At 38.9% G+C, this 16,063-nt stretch overlaps 1 protein-coding gene across 2 annotated transcripts in view; it reads right to left on the bottom strand.

The window, feature by feature from the left end:
* Positions 1-16,063, bottom strand: part of golga4 (golgin A4) — a 43,296-nt gene that overhangs the window by 2,381 nt on the left and 24,852 nt on the right. For both annotated transcript variants that reach the window (XM_074675881.1, XM_074675882.1), the window contains 6 exons: positions 15,237-15,367; positions 12,600-12,686; positions 8,727-8,747; positions 8,507-8,575; positions 8,091-8,166; positions 4,419-4,510 (listed from right to left, as the gene is read on the bottom strand). In XM_074675881.1, coding sequence (XP_074531982.1) covers positions 4,419-4,510; positions 8,091-8,166; positions 8,507-8,575; positions 8,727-8,747; positions 12,600-12,686; positions 15,237-15,367 — 476 coding nt within the window. The remainder of the gene's footprint in view (positions 1-4,418; positions 4,511-8,090; positions 8,167-8,506; positions 8,576-8,726; positions 8,748-12,599; positions 12,687-15,236; positions 15,368-16,063) is intronic.

Below are 16,063 nucleotides of genomic sequence, written 5' to 3'. Positions count from 1 at the left end.
AGACCACTGCAGAATAACTGCTGACTGTGGGTTGGAGTCAACATTAGCACAAACAGATTAACCCTTTTAGCCTTTAGCTCGTCCTCTATCTCTCTCCTGTTAATCTATCTTCTGCTCTTCTGTCCTTTTTCTGTCTGACAGTTAGGCTCCAGTGTCCACCATCACTACAAAATTAATCACAGAAATCTCTCTTCTCTCTGCTAAACTTTGGTAGCTGGCGTGGTGTTGTCATAGAGACCTAAACGTGCCGTAAATCAATCCAGTTCTGCTCGACCTGATCGGGAAGCTACGAAGTAGCAATTTAAAATAACCTGTAACCAGCAATATTGGTGCTGATAATCTCATATTTAAGTGTGGATTATGATCAGGCAGATATCTGATAGGGAGACTTTTTCAAGATAACTTAGCAACTCCTCACAGCTCCTTTAAAGTAATTAATGATAATTTTATTCTACTGTTATTGTAATAGTGAAAGATATGTTATTTGTATCAGTTCATCTCATGTCATCATAACATGTGGGCCCGGCTTACGGGAAAGAAGTGTGAATATATCGACTGTATCGTAAGGTGATTTATTCACATGCTAAATCGCAAAAAATTGCAATTACATTATTTTCAAAAACAGTTCAACCTTTGTCAAAATCACAGGCTTAGCATCTAAAACTTGTTCCTAAAGAGAAATCTTCAAAATGTAACAATTATTTATTTAGTGAGAACTGTTGATCATTAGGGGTGGGACAAAATAGCAAACTAGCATTTATACCGTTGCCCTGGGTTACGTAATGAAGCTATCAAATCCCTTTTACAATTTTTCTTTATGAACACGATGAGTCTGAGATTGTTTGTGTAACCCGGTTTCCAGAGTCATACATGATTTAAAAAGTATGTTTCATTTATTCCTAATTTCCCTCTCATAAAAAAACAGATCCAAAGACCCCCAGCCTCTGCCACCGTGATCCACCCGAGCTACCAAGAGACTCTACAACAATTAAAACCCACCAAGGCCAACGACAGGGGAAAAACCAGCTCCAGACCGATCTGCCTGGATGCATGAATCCCCCCATAAACACAGGGGATAATCAGAAACAGAGCTGCTGTGTAGGAACCAGAACCGCTCAGCGAGCACTAAACAAGGCCAGCATGTTTGCAGATGGTAAATCTGCGTCACGCTCGCAGGCAGCCTGGGGGACATCCTCCTCACTGTGGAGGTCTGCAGCGCTGCCATAAAGACCGACTGTTTGCTGAGGAGCGGGAAAACCCCGCTGACTTTAGGACCATGTCAACAGCAGTGTTAATTAGAGTTCAGAGTTAATGTAACCTGAGAGAAGTGGACACAACATGACGTTTATACGCTGAACTTAATGATCCTGAGACCGGTTTGGCAGAGGGGGGTCACAGAGTTCACCAATAAAAGAATCATGGGATGGAGAGACGACTCTGTGTACCCTGTGTCTGTGCTGGTTTAGTTTATGGATCACATCCTCATTTCAGAATAAATTGTCGACAAACCAGCAGATATCGCTTTGATATCTTCAGATTTTCTTTTGTTATTTTTTCCTCAGGTAGGTCGTTTGTCAGAGTACGGAGGCACTGAGTGATTGTCTTTGGTTATGATGTGTGTGAAACTGCAGCAAACAGACGTCTCAAACCCCAAAACAAAAGGTATAAATTATATAAATTAGTGATTTCTGCTGATCTTAGCTGAATCCAAAAGTTGTTGGCTTGATTTGTGTAATTCACCTTCGCCTGCCACAGTCTATCTGCTCTAAGAGACTTCAAAGTGTCCAAAACAGGGCCTCCAGACTTTAAACTAGGAAAATTCACGGACGCATTAGCTAAATTTAGCCTCATTACACTGATGATAAATGGATTTTGGATTTCATTATTAACACTTTGAATTATTTCTACAGAACACAGCTTGGTCCCTGTTCATGTTTTAGAGCTTTTAACCCCTTCACCAGAAGATGACCTCTGAGGCCATCCATTAAGAGCCTCTGATCTTTCAGTAAAGACGACTGCTCTGCTGCTGTTTCAGCTCCCAGACCAAGAAAAAAACAATCAAAATCTACTCTTTTTAGCTTTATACAGAAAAAAAACAGAACAATGTTCTGACAAAACCTACTCAGACAAAAGATAGTCATTAAAAAAGGTATGATATCGCACATCTATAATGTCATGTAGTCGAAAATGTCAATGTCACAAGATTCATACGATAGACTTAAGCTTGGAACGAAGATCTTGCGCTAGTGTTGAAGGAAGAGGATTGGAGAGATGCATGTAATTTGGCACATACCAGATCTATCAGATTAATTTGGTTCAAATGGTTAATGAGATTGTATGTAACGCCAGCAGATCTCAATAAGTACGATGAAAATTTTTCTGATGTTTGCCCAAAATGTGCTGAATATAGAGGAACACTGTCTCATTATTTGTGGTATTGAGGGAATAAAAGGTGAAATTGAAAACTAGTGTCTAAGAAATTTGTACTGAACCCAAGACAGTTACTGTTTGGCTTATACCCAGAGAAACACAAAAGCTGAGAGAATGTTTATAGCTATAAGGCTGTTAAATGTGAAGAGGTGTATTTTTTATGTTGGAAAAATGTTCATGGGCTGGTGATAAGTCAGTGGAGGCAACAGATGTTGTCTACCGTCCCACGTAAAGGATTTCTTATGTACTGAAGGGCAGACAAAATGTTTTAGAGCGTGTAAGGGGGTCTTTTATGTTATTAATCAAAGATTGTGGGATATGTAGATAGTGTTGTTGTGTTGCTTTTGTAATTTTTCCTATAAAAGGGCACTGTGTTGTGTTATGAATATGTGTTTAGTGTTGTTTCTTTTACCAAAAAATAAAAAAAAGAGTTTTGGAAGAAAAAAAAAATCCACTCTTTTTAATCTGTCTTTGAGGGATGATCTTACACTTTTTGTCTCTAAAGCCTTTAACACACTTAGCTGGGTATTTTTGTCCACATGCAGCAGGCGAATCCATCAATAAGTGTGGCTCAAAGCATGCCAAACCCATAGGTGGCAGTGTTTCCCAGAACTCAGCTTGCACCAGCCAATCAGAATGAACCCCTCATTCAGCTGAAAAAACTCTGTTTCCCGGTGTAAACATGAAACAATAAAACCAGAGTTTTCCAAATTCTTCACTTGGGTCAGAGTTTTAAGAAAACTGTGTTTGGTGAAATAAAACTGCAGTTTAGTGTGAATGACAGGTCTTGCTAAGCGCTTCCCTGTTGGTTGTGGCTGCCTGTTACAGCAGCTCTCTCTTCTTTGTCTGTTTCTTGTAATTTTTACATCTTTTTTTGTGACATCTCTGCATTAGGAGTGATTTATTACTTTGTATGGTTCATTCGTTGGTCATAGACACCAATCTGGTTTTGTCTTCAGTGATATTTTTTACTATTTTTTCTCCTGTGTTTGTCTGGAGATCCCACATGTAACCATAGCCTCATTGTTTACATGTGAAATCAGCTGTTTGCATCTGTAGCATGTCAATGCTAACTGGTGCTAGGCCTGATGTTTCCCACAAGGTGAGGAGAAGGAGGTGAGGACGACGTGCTGGTTCTCAGGTGTGAGCTAAGAAGTGACGACATGGACCTGTCCTTCCATCCATCGTTATTGGGAAAGTAAGATCTATTTCCAATAAAATGGACGAGCTAGCTGTGCTAACCCAGCAACAGAGGGAATACCAGAGGGCAGAGTAGCATCATGCACATCCTGCTGTGATTGCAGTTTGCGTTTTAAATCTTGCCCAATTTGTTTTTTTCTTGAAGGCTCACTTTGGTGTACTTCACTCCGTGTTTGGTGTCAAAATGCTCACATAGATTGACAACCACCACTTGCCTCATAACACAACGACAAACCGTTTTTGCTCCTTGAAGCACAAACACATATTCGTCTTCCAATCTTTCCTGAAACAGCCTTCTTCTGTATTAACTTTTCTCTTGGAATTGATTCCCTTGGAATCATTTTTTATTTCTCAATTCCACTAATTTGGAAAATGGCACTGATGTGAAAACACTGCCATCTAGTGGTGGATGCCATCACTACATCGTCCGTTGGCATCAAGGGAAACGTAGCTTATGTTTAATATAAGACAATCAGATTTGGCCTGTTTGAGTTTGACACGTTTTGCTTGGTCTCCGTTAGTGGTTACTGTTTTTATTCAATCTTTATTTTTTTCATCAGTTCTCTAAAATCCTGATGACACTTGAAGGCAGCAGGACAGTAAGCAATAGGACACATCAGAATGCAGAACAAATACATAACATTAACTTATTTCCTTCAGACTTTAAATCTTTTATCCCAGAATCATAGAGTTAAACAACATAGAATCTGAAACTAGTAAAACTGATCTGTAATTATTGATTTCTCAGTGTTTTCTATGGCGACAATGCAGACAAAAACCAAACCTACTTTTGTTTCCCGTCCCATCATGTACTCAAACAGCACCTTCCTCAGGTACTCCAGCTCTGTAGCTTCTGACAGAGAGTCTGTGAAGCCAGGATCTGTGGGAAAAAACACACACTTGATTATGTGACTCATGTAAATAAAAATCAAACAGACCCAAAACCAGGCACAGGAAGAACAGCGCGGCTCAGCGTGAGCAAATTAAAGCTGAGGGTGTGAATAAATGTTTTATTTCCCTGCCTGAAGCTTTAACACCATTTTGTTTCCAAAAACTATGAATGGGAAACTCTTCAGCTGTGTGGAAATGTAAAGTAACACTTATACTTCAGCTTTCACCGCTGGAATAATCCCATCAGGTCTTTACGACGGAACAACACCCACTTGCTCTGAGCTTCTCTGGAATAATCATTGAGACGCTTCGTGAGCATCTGATCACAGGAGAAGGTGATAGAGAGGTGCGAGCCGCTCTTTGATCTCCTGCACAATAACCGGTCATCAATAAATCCCAGAGCCTCTGTCCTACTGACCCCGAGATGCCCCAGCTGAGCCCTAAATCCCCAAAAGTCAGGAAGTGACACACACAACCGGATATCAGCTGCCGTTTGATCATCTGCGGTACCTGAAACCACACATGAAGTGGATTAACGGAGACGACGAGAGGAGAGAGCTCTCGCTGATGGGAAATACTACAGTTTTATATAAAAGTCGTAGAATGAGAGGTATGTATGTGCTGGAGGGACACGTCAAGACCACAATCTGCAAAAGCCATTAAACCCGAGCATGGCTTCCTCACTGCCCCCCCTTCTGACAGCAGCTCCTCTTTATTACACCAGCAGGACGGAGAGGGGTACAATCCTCTCATCTCCTCCTGTTCTCTACCTCCTCCTCTCAGGGCTTCACGGGTCTCCAAAAACCAAAGACTACAGACCTGGCCTGTGACCTGCACGGGTTCAGGGCCGTATTTTATTAAGAGCCTTTGGTTTCGGGTCAGTCTGATTTTCTTACTGTGATCCTGGATCTGTTAATCGTTATGTGAAGCTCTGAGAAAACTCTCGACTGAGGCTGATAACAAGACAGACTCGAGTGAGACGTCCAAAACTTTTATGAAGCTGCAGCTGATCCAGAGTCAGATTAACCTAGAGAGTAAAAATAGATCAGCCCTCACTGAGTGTCATTTACAACACAGAGATCACAGTTTATCAGGAAAACAAACAAATAAAACGTGTTTATTTAAAAACTGACGATCACCTGGAGGAGATCGCGTCAGCTGAGTGATCTCTCTAGTCTCTCATGAAAACATGTTTCTTGAGGAGATTTATTCCTGATTTCACTCTAAATTCAACCTCCATAACTTTTTCCCAATATTTAACATATCTACACTTTAAAAATCACAAGTCTTATCAAGTGTTTTTGTCTTATTTTAAATGAAAATTGTCTTGTTATACTTGATATGAGCCACATTCAACTCATCAGTCCAGAAAAACGTCTTATTTCAAGTTGTTTAAAGACAAAAAATGAGGTCTGAATTGCTTGTAACAAGTAAAAAAATCTGCCAAGAGCAAGAAACATTTGCTTGAAAATTTGTTTAAAACTAGAATCATGTCTTAACACAAGTAACTTTTACTTTTTATAGCAATTTAGACCTCATTTTAGTCTTTAAATAACTTGAAATAAGACATTTCTCTGGACTGGTCAGGTGAATGTGGCTCATATTAAGTCTAAAAATAAATTTTCTACTGAAAATAAGACAAAAACACTCGATTAGATTTTTTTTTTCAGTGTACCATCCCTCCATTTTTTTTTCTGTCAGCCATGAGCAGATGACCTGCCTGTTTTTTATTGACTTGCAAAGCACTTCGTAAATTAGTGTTTGCCAAGTTACCGGTATATTAAGGTTATGCGCACAGTGTGTTCGTCAATAATAGTAGTTTTGAAGTCAAAATACGCTGATCGGAGGCGCTGCCATTGTGCAGCCATGTCTGCGCAGTAGAAACTATGAGGGACTTGGAGAGAATCTGAGTGGAGCCAGGTGAAAAAAAAAAATTCTTTTGGGTCTAATCTCTTCTTGGCTTTTGTCCTGACATATTTCACAATCCCCGAAAAAAGTATGCAAGAACAATCATCCTTAAGCGTCATGTAAAGCCTCATTTTTGACCTTTAATAACTAATGAAAACGAAACTTTTCAGTAAAAAGAGGACTTGAATACAAGGCAGCCAAATGATATCTACAAGTCATCTCAACTATCAGACGTGAGAAACATTTCTACCTGGTGTATTAGGCCATGTCTACACATAGACGGGTATTTTTGAAAATGAATACCCCGCCCTGGTTCCTTTTTAAAAATATTTTCATCCACACGATAAGTGCAGCTTTGGGCGTGCCAAACCCATATTTGTCAGTGTTTCCCAGAATTAAAACCCGTGCCAGCCTGTTACGTTTGAGAAACGAAAGTCCGGCATCCACACAAAACCATGAATATCTTTACTTTGGCGGGAGTTTTTAGAAACATCATTCTTAGTGACGTAAAACCGTGGCTTTGTGTAGATGACAGGCCTAAACGTAAAAAAACATTTGCGTTTTCCCAAATACCTGGCCACATATGGACATGGCCTTGAAGTTTAAAGTCTGACCACAGCTCATCTGGAATGACTGGGGAGATGGATTTTTTGACCTATAGTGCAGCCAGCCACCAGGGGGAGCAGTTTTTATGGATACCTCACTTTGAGCTGAGCAAGTTGATGTCCTTTCTATTTTTTATTTTTTTACAGTCTATAGTTTTATCATCATCAAGTCATTTTAAGTATCAGTTTTTGTTGTTTCAGATTCAGGATAATTTGGACCCTGTTTTTGATCTGGCTGTGTAAAACCTTCAACCAAACTGGTCCAGATTTTTGTGTTTTTGAAATGAAGGAATCCTTTAAATCTAATTTAGGGAGCTGATAAGAAGTGACTTCTGGGTATGAGACCGATTCTTTGTGTTTTCTTGTCAAGACAGAAAAGACACTTGTAGGAAAACCCTGTTTGTGTTTTTGTCCAACTTTTTACAATTTAAGGTGTGAAAATCTGAGTTGCTAAAGTGCAAAGACAAGTTAAGTCTGGCTGTTTACATGCGAACCACGGTACCACGATAGATGAATGGTGCTCATGGGAAATGCAGTTTTCATCCTGGAAAAAAAAGCATTTTATCTGAAAGGGTCAAGACTTCTTTCCTCCTTCATATGTAGACCAGAACCACCATGGTAAAAACCCCAACCCCACCTCCGACCTTGACTAAAACCTGATCATAACCTCAGCTTAAATCTTCACCTGCAACACCTAAATCTCATACGCAGAGTTTAACCAAACTCCCACACACCATCACACACTTCTCAGGGTCTAAATCCATAAAGAGAGTCTGGGGCTTTCAGATTTCTGGTAGAGTTTCCAAACCCCGACATGCTGCAGAGCAGTGAGGCTCCAGGGACAAAAACTATAAAATTCATATGTCAACACAGTATATCATTAAAACCACATTACAACCAAACAGTAAGATAACCAGGGTGAAAGTGTAGGAGTCTAAACTTTATGTTTTCATGTCCCGTGGTGTCGGAGCATCCTGCGTGGCATCTTTGCTGCGCTCATCTGAGAGGAAATTGGCTTCAGAAGCAGAACTAAGTGATTCATGGTGTCAACATTACCTTTGAAAGTGCTCCCCAGATGAGTTACAACAGTGCTCCGGTGGAAACATTTAATCTTGTCCTCAAGCGAGTGAATCTAGCGTGGAGAAACACACAGGCATGCACAGATTAATTAATCCAACAGCTACTTGACCCCTGTGAGTTAACTCTGTGCATTAACCTCAGCGCTGCCTGGTGAGCACAGCATTTGTTGATCATCCTTGGGGGATGTTTGTGAGGATGACGATGTGTGTGAGAAAAGCTGTGGGAGGCGTTGTTCTGATTGTTTATAGGGTTAAACCAAATGTAAACAGATGTGCTGTGTAATTAAGTTGATGCAGCAGGAGAGCTGGCCGCTGGAGGCCACAGAATCCTGGGAATCACTGCAAGAGACTTTCTGTTCACTTGTCCCTGCGAACATGAGGCTCCACACTCACCCTCTCCACAAAGCCCTGCTCCTTCAGCCGAGCCTCGCTCAGCAGAGTCGTCTTCTCGGCCAGCTGGGCCTGAGGGAGGGGAGGGCAGGGGAAATGGTTGGTCATGAATCACAGAGAAAAACGTGCTAAACAGAGATTTATGTTTTCTTCTGGATGACAGCTTTTATGATGATTACTTGCTAAATCTTTGAGTTACAGAACAATGACCAGGCAAACTTACCCGCAGCTCTTCTGGTGTCACCTGCGACGAAACAAATCAGAAAAAGAAAACGTAAGAACAGCAGAAAAAGAGGTAACTGCAGCAGTAATTAAAATCATATCAAACAGTCAGTCATGGCAATATAAGCACATTTTAAAATCCCTGCAAATTAGCTCTGAAGGTTTTGTAATCAATGCTCAACATCTAAAATAAACATCACATCCACTGCAAATAACTGAAATTGTATCAAGTGTTTTTGTCTTATTTTAAGGAAAAACTGTCTTATTATACTTGATATGAGCCACATTCAACTTATCAGTCCAGAAAATGTCTTGTTTTAAGTTGTTCAAAGACAAAAATGACGTCTGAATTGCTGGTAAGATGTAAAAAAAATTCTGCCAAGTGAAAAAGAAAATTTTAACATGTTACAAGCAATTTAGACCTTACTTTTCTCTTTAAATAACTCAAAATAAGACATTTTCTCTGGACTGGTCAGGTGAATGTGGCTCATACTAAGTCTAAAAGGACATTTCCGATTGAAAATAAGACAAAAACACACACAAAAACACACAAAAACAACAAGCAACATTTGGTCATAATAAATAAAAAGCTTTAAAAAGAGAAAAAAAGGAGTAATAACTATAACACTTCTTCTTCTCCTTCGACTCTACAGCACCAGACTGAGCTTAATTACAACTCTTCTAAGTAAAACATCAGTCTCTTTTTAATAACTTGCATTTTTTGCATTTCACACACATATTTTCACCATCATCATCATCATCATCACTGTGGACACACATCTGTATGAATGGGTTCCTCTATCTTTATCCGTCTTCCTCTTTATGAATCTCTCTGAGCTGCTTTTCTCGCCCATCACAGTCTCATCAGACTCATGTTTGACACGAGTCTGGTTCTGCTAAATGCTACAAAGAGCTCTGCTTACGGCAGATTAAGATAAGAAGAGATCAGATCTCATTTTAATGTGGGGTCTTCTTGAATACTTCTTGACACATAAAAACATGACAGAGAGTCTGAGAGTGGAACATCAGGCTAAGGGGGAGCAGCTTTTCAAGAATTAACATGTAGGATGGTAGACCGATTGAGTCATCACCTCTCTCCAATGATAGGCAGGGCAAGTTTATTTGTAGAGCACAATTTTAACACAAGGCAATTCAGAGTGCTTTACAGCAAATATAAAATATAAATAATAAATCATAAATCATAAATAATAAATAGGTGCCCTCTGCTCAGGCGGAGGACTCTAGCAGGCTTGATAAAGCTTTGTAGAATGATGACAACTTCCTGTAATTTTATGGAAAAAAAAATTTCAGTAAAAGGTGGACAACTTAACACTCCTATACAATCTTAATCTGAAATATTCTTGTAATGGCTGTGGAAATGTGTTGTTTTGTTTCTTTATATATTTTTAGATATAATCATTGTACCTTAGTACTTTATATAAATTATTTTAAATGTATTTTATTTATTTATTTGTTTATATTTATATATAAAAAAATATATATATATATATATATATAAATATATATATATATATATATATATATATATATATATATATATATATATATATATATATATATATATATATATATATATATATATATATATATATAAATATATATATATATATATATATATATATATATATATATATATTTTTTTTTTTTTGGGGGGGGGGGTTGTATGCTGTTCTTTTTTTTTGTTTTTTTCTTTGTTTTGGTGTATTTGACTTTGTTTTGTCTTTTCTTTACTGTTGTGAAACATTCAAAAACAATAAAAAGAACAACAAAATAAAAAGATTTTAAAAAAAGGGGGAAAAATGACAACAAAACATCAGGAGGGAGAGATAAATGGAAAATAAACATTTCACAACCAAGAAAATGGTTAAAAGCATAAGAATAAAACAATGTGTGTGTACATATACATACACACATATATACACCAATGCCTACAAATGCAGTAAATATTATGAGGGCAAGGCAATAAATGGAACAAAGGTCAAATTAAGTAAATTTAAATTCAAATACAATTGAAAGGCAAGTCTGTAGAAGTGAGTTTTTAGAAGAGATTTAGGCCTGGACCACAAGAATATGGATATATTCCTTAACGCACATTTTTTGTCTAGTTGTGTCTCTCAACCACATGAACACGGGGATTTCACATAAACAAAGATTTTTTAAAACAGATAAAAAAGTGAAGAAATATCCGGTTGAGTGGATCCGTGTAGCCATGTGAAACAGAGCTGGTGTTGACCTGATGACGTCAAGCGCCTAGCAACAAGTCATTGTAGCAACAACAAGAACGATGGCTGACATTCACTGCACTATTTCTTCTTTCTTCTAGTTCTTTGCACTTTTTTCCCTCATTACAGCTCTACAGATGAATGTATTGTTTTTGTATTTGTACTCCATTGACTGCTTCTTCTTGTTTTTGACTGCGCATGCTCATAATATTCTTCTTCTATGGTTTTCATATTTTGCTAACCTGCCACTTATTGGCCAGTCATGACATTGCAGGCTTCAGAGGCCATCGTTTTCAGTTCTGCCTCTTCCTATGGACAGAGATATTTCTGTGGTGTGGACAGAATGATTTTTTTATTTAGTGTTTGTCTACATGATACCAACACATTTTCTGTTATAATATTACAATAAATTCCCATAAATCAAGAAACCATTAAATGAAGATTCTGTTGTTTGAGTCACGTGTGACCGGTCAGTCCAGACAGAGACCATCTGCTGTAGCATGAACGTTGAGTACAGAGAGCACCTGAAGTGGAGAGCTACATATAGATAAAAGTTAAACCATATGTTGTTGTACTCTGTTCTGCACCGAGGGGTCATAAAATGCCTCGTCCAATCAGATTTCTTTGCTGGTAGCTTATATAAATGTGTATGGATCCACAGCTGAATCTCCTGAGAGCTACAGCGCAGCTGTTTCAGACGACAAAGACTAAATTTTAAGGTATTTTTTACAAAAACACATGTAACACCACACGTCTGGTGTTCTGGTGCCACAGTAAAGTAAAGCGCTGTTTGTTGAGTCTGCACAGACTAAACTGGACTTCTTAAAGTGTTGGTCTGTGGTCTCCTTGTAGGGGGGGTATGACCCTCTGTCTGGATGAAGAATGGATCGTGAGGCCCGATGTGAGGAAAGGCCTTTCGGAGTAATCCACCCATAGAGTTATTACCTCAGCGGGGAAAAATGCAGCAGAGAGCAGCGTAGCTCTTCATGTTTGTGTGCATCTGGACCCAGAGTGGAGGTAGAGGAGTCGACGCAGGGGTCTGACGGCACCTCAGCACGCGGGTAGAAATGTCTCCCTGGAGAACGCTCGGTCTTTCTGGCTCTCTTCCAGTGTACGTAACTTGCACGTGAGTATTTCTGGAGCCTGAATCCGAGGCAGAGAATCACCTCGTGTGATGATAATTGAGAACAGAGAGTGAGACGTGCTGCTGCCTCACAATCTCTGTTTCCCAGAGAGAACATTCCTGAATGATTCAAACGAGCTTCACAGGATCGGACGCGCTTTGGAGCGCTGCCACACGACTGGAGCGGGGGACTGATCAGAGCAGAGTGCAGGGAAAGTGTCCCTGAGAATCCTTCAATTACGAAGCACGGCGAAGAAGAGATAACTAATCAGCGTAACGTCTATCAACCTGGATGTGAACTTTAAAATAAGAGTTGGTTCTGGCTCAAAAATGCTTCTGGACTCGTCAAAGCGAGTAATGTTTCTATCAGACTGTGAGGAGGACGCCATGAATCACTCCATAAATCTTATCTTAACCTCTAGCCTAGAATATATTGGGCTCTAACGATACAAACCACAGATTTCTGGTGACCTGTTGAGTTTGTAGATATCATCAGAAATGTTTGTACCTCAGAAGACTCCTGACTCTTTCCTCGCAGCTCCTCCAGCTCCTTCTGGACCTGCCACACTCTGTCTCCCATCTCCTCCTCCCGATTCTGAAACACACACACACACACAAAAAGAACAATAGCTGAGTCACTTCCTCTGTTTCATCTCAGCATCATGACACAAGTATGTCGGTCAAACCCTCCATCATGTCAGTGTCTTTGTTTCAGATGTTCAGCCTCTGATTATGTTGTAAGACATTAAAGGAGATGATTATATAAAAGCAGCCGAATGTTCCAGAAGATCCAAACACATTTCACTCAGAGGGCGTTGATTGACGATCAGGTCAAGGCTGGGTTGCCAAAAAGAAATATGGAAAGATTGAGGAGTAGTGGAATTTATGATCTAATTACAGAGATCTATTTATAGAAACAGACTTTCACTCAAACCACGCTGTGATCGAGAAAAACAATAAGGAGGCAGAAACTTGGGGTGTTCTGAAAAAATTAAATGACTGGTGTGAGGGTGAAAAAACACTCAGAAATTTAGATCAACTTATTAAACACAGTCAGATGGTTAATGAAGACATGAACAGACTCTCTTGTTGTGTTATATTTCCTGTTTGGTTCCTGTAGTTTTGTTTTTTTTAATTTATAGGCTTTTAGGTCATCATCATCAAAATAAAAACATTGGTCCCTTAAAGTTTGGGCTGTCACCTCCTGGGGGGACTATTCGTAAATCCAGATTTCATCCTTAATTGTAAAAATATAAACCAGAATAGTGGTCAGATGTGGTATAAGACAAGGCAAACAGAAAATGTATGATCAATTTTCCACATTTCTTTGTTGAAGACTAAAACAGAAGAACAACTGTACAGCTAGCAACAGATTAAGTTAATTAACACAGCAATATGTGCACACAAGTAGTCTGAATTTATACCTATCAGCTGGAAAGGAAGAGTAGGCAGTTTTCCATGCTGGACATGAACACAGCAATGCAAGTTTATATACCGAGAAATAAATGTGTTAAATTCAAAAACTTTGAGATTTGAGATATTATTATTATTAAGTAAAGTTATGTTTACCAAGACATAAACACACACAAAAGTACCGCAAATTGGTACAGTTGGGTACCAATACTAATTACTAGGTTCCTAGCATTTGTACTGTATCGTTTCAAATGTTTAAGGTACCCATCCCTACCTTAAGCGTTCAGGTAGCGACACTCATGATCATGAGAAATTAAGATTTCAAAACTGTCCAACATAATTTCTTTTTTGGTCCTGGGACCTTTATCAGAAAAACAATGAAGGTTATCAAAACATCAGAGGCTGCTGCAGCAAAACACGGCAGCATAAAACGATGTGATATCATAATCTATAACATACGATGCTTAAAGGTAAAAAGGACACATCAGAGGTATGTGGGTTTTTTCTTTCTGGGTAAAGCTCCTTCATTGATGAATCACCGATTCTTAGAGCCAAAATGATTCTTTTCTTCCCAGATGTGTATTTTAGTACTGCGTACCAATTCATCCCAAAATCAAAAGGTACCATGTTTAGGTACCTAAACACATCCTTGTGACTGTGAGGAAGTGGAAGAGTAGATGCACAGCATTAAAAGTTTAAATATTCAGAAATAAATATGTTAAATTTAGAAAAACTTTGTGATTTTATCATTCAACTAGTTAATATTTATTGTCACATAAACATACTCAAAGAACTGAAAACTGGTACCTTTGAGTGCCCATACTGATTGCCAGGTACTGGGCATTTTTAGGTACCTATCCCTTACTATATTAGGTACCTACTTTTTTTTTTTACTTCGTTTATGTTTATAATTTTGTCTTCTTGCATATTCCCACAGCATGAAGTCACCAGTTTCTAGCACCGATATTTTGGGAACCCCTGGTTGAAAGTGTTAGCTTAAACTCATGGATAAACTGCTGAGACACCCGGGTAAGTGTTGTCGTTTTTGTCAAAATTTATGTTTAAAATTCATAAGCAATATGTAATTAAATAATTTCAGGTTTTATGAATAGATAAGTTAAGTTATTAAAACTGGAATATCACAAACTACGTTTCAAAGAGGGAGTTGAGTTCGCATGATATCCAATGTACACAACCCTGTGAACCGTCAGACTTTCCAGAAGCAAGGAAAAAAAGAAGGAGCAAACATCCGTCCATCCCTCCCTTTTCCACCTCTTATCTTATTTGGGGTCGTGGGTGGGCGGAGCCTATCCCAGCTGTCTTCAGGCGAGAGGCGGGGAGCACCTGGATTGGTTGCCAGTCAAACACAGGGCCGACACACAGAGGAAGACAACTTCTCACACACTCACATTCAGGCAGTTTAGAGTCACCTATTACCCTGATGAGCATGTTTTTGGACTGTGGGAGGGTTAAACTGTTTGGAAGTTTAAATGAATCACTTTTAAAACAAATTAAGCAAAGAAGCTCTGAAAACAACAGGCGGTATCATTGAGGAGATGTCTGAGTTTATCTGATGAGGCTAATAGGTGAAAACTTTGGAAACCTTGCTTCAGACTGTTCCTTCCAGCAGTGATTGTTTCCAAATGGAGGGTGGGGTTTATATCATTTCCATGCTTTAAGTGTAAAATTTAATCTGGTTTAAGGAAACATCCTTCCAGGTTTCTCCTCTTACCTGTATAACCTGCTCATATTTCTCAACCGTTTTGTGCAAATCTTCCTCCTTCTGGTCGATGACCCTCCTCAGCTGACTGGCTTCTTCACGGTGGCTGCTGATCAGCTCCGCTTCGACGCTCTGGGCCTTCGCTGTGTTGAGGAAGAGACAAGGGGGGAAAGAAGCCAGCGTTAGCGCATAAAAAACAGGTCTTATTCCAAACCACTCAGTCACATCCCATCTGGAATGCAACTGGATTCAACCGCAGAGGAAACGAGGAAACATGGCAGCTCACACACGCTCTTTCCAAACCTAATGATGCCTTCATTCTGTTCCACGGTGTCAGGACTCAGAAATGCTTTATGTTTCCACCCTATTCCACCCTGATAGTTTATCATATTAACTTTGATTGTATGTTAGAAGGAAGCTGTGTGGGTGCCTCAAACATGAGCTCAGTAACTGTGAATTCACCACAACAGAAGATCATTTAATCCCTCCCTAAGTTCTCAAAGTTTACAACAAGGCTGTAAAATCTGATGGTTTCATTCAGGGGTCTGCAACATTTACTTTCATATGAGCCGATTTCCCTCAGCACCCTGAAATTCAAGTTATTTGAGAGCCACAAAACCTACTTTATCTTCACAATAAAGACAAAAAAAGGTGTCTAAAATTCAAAACATAGTAAAATCTGGATGAATAGTTATCTAAAGATGATTTTTTTTTTGTTAATAAAATTGTACATGCGATATCACAGTTTTTTTTATTTTCATACATTTGCAAATATTCAAAAAATGAAAAAATTGTGTATTCATGAATTTAATAAATATAAAATTAAGGGAATTTCAATA

Source organism: Halichoeres trimaculatus, unplaced genomic scaffold (assembly GCF_033239565.1).
Source record: "Halichoeres trimaculatus isolate MK-OKI-2021-1 unplaced genomic scaffold, fHalTri1.1 fHalTri1_scaffold_8, whole genome shotgun sequence".
Classification (NCBI taxonomy): domain Eukaryota; kingdom Metazoa; phylum Chordata; class Actinopteri; order Labriformes; family Labridae; genus Halichoeres; species Halichoeres trimaculatus.
The sequence above is the reverse complement of the archived record's forward strand: the minus strand, read 5'-3'. Positions and strand labels throughout refer to the sequence as shown.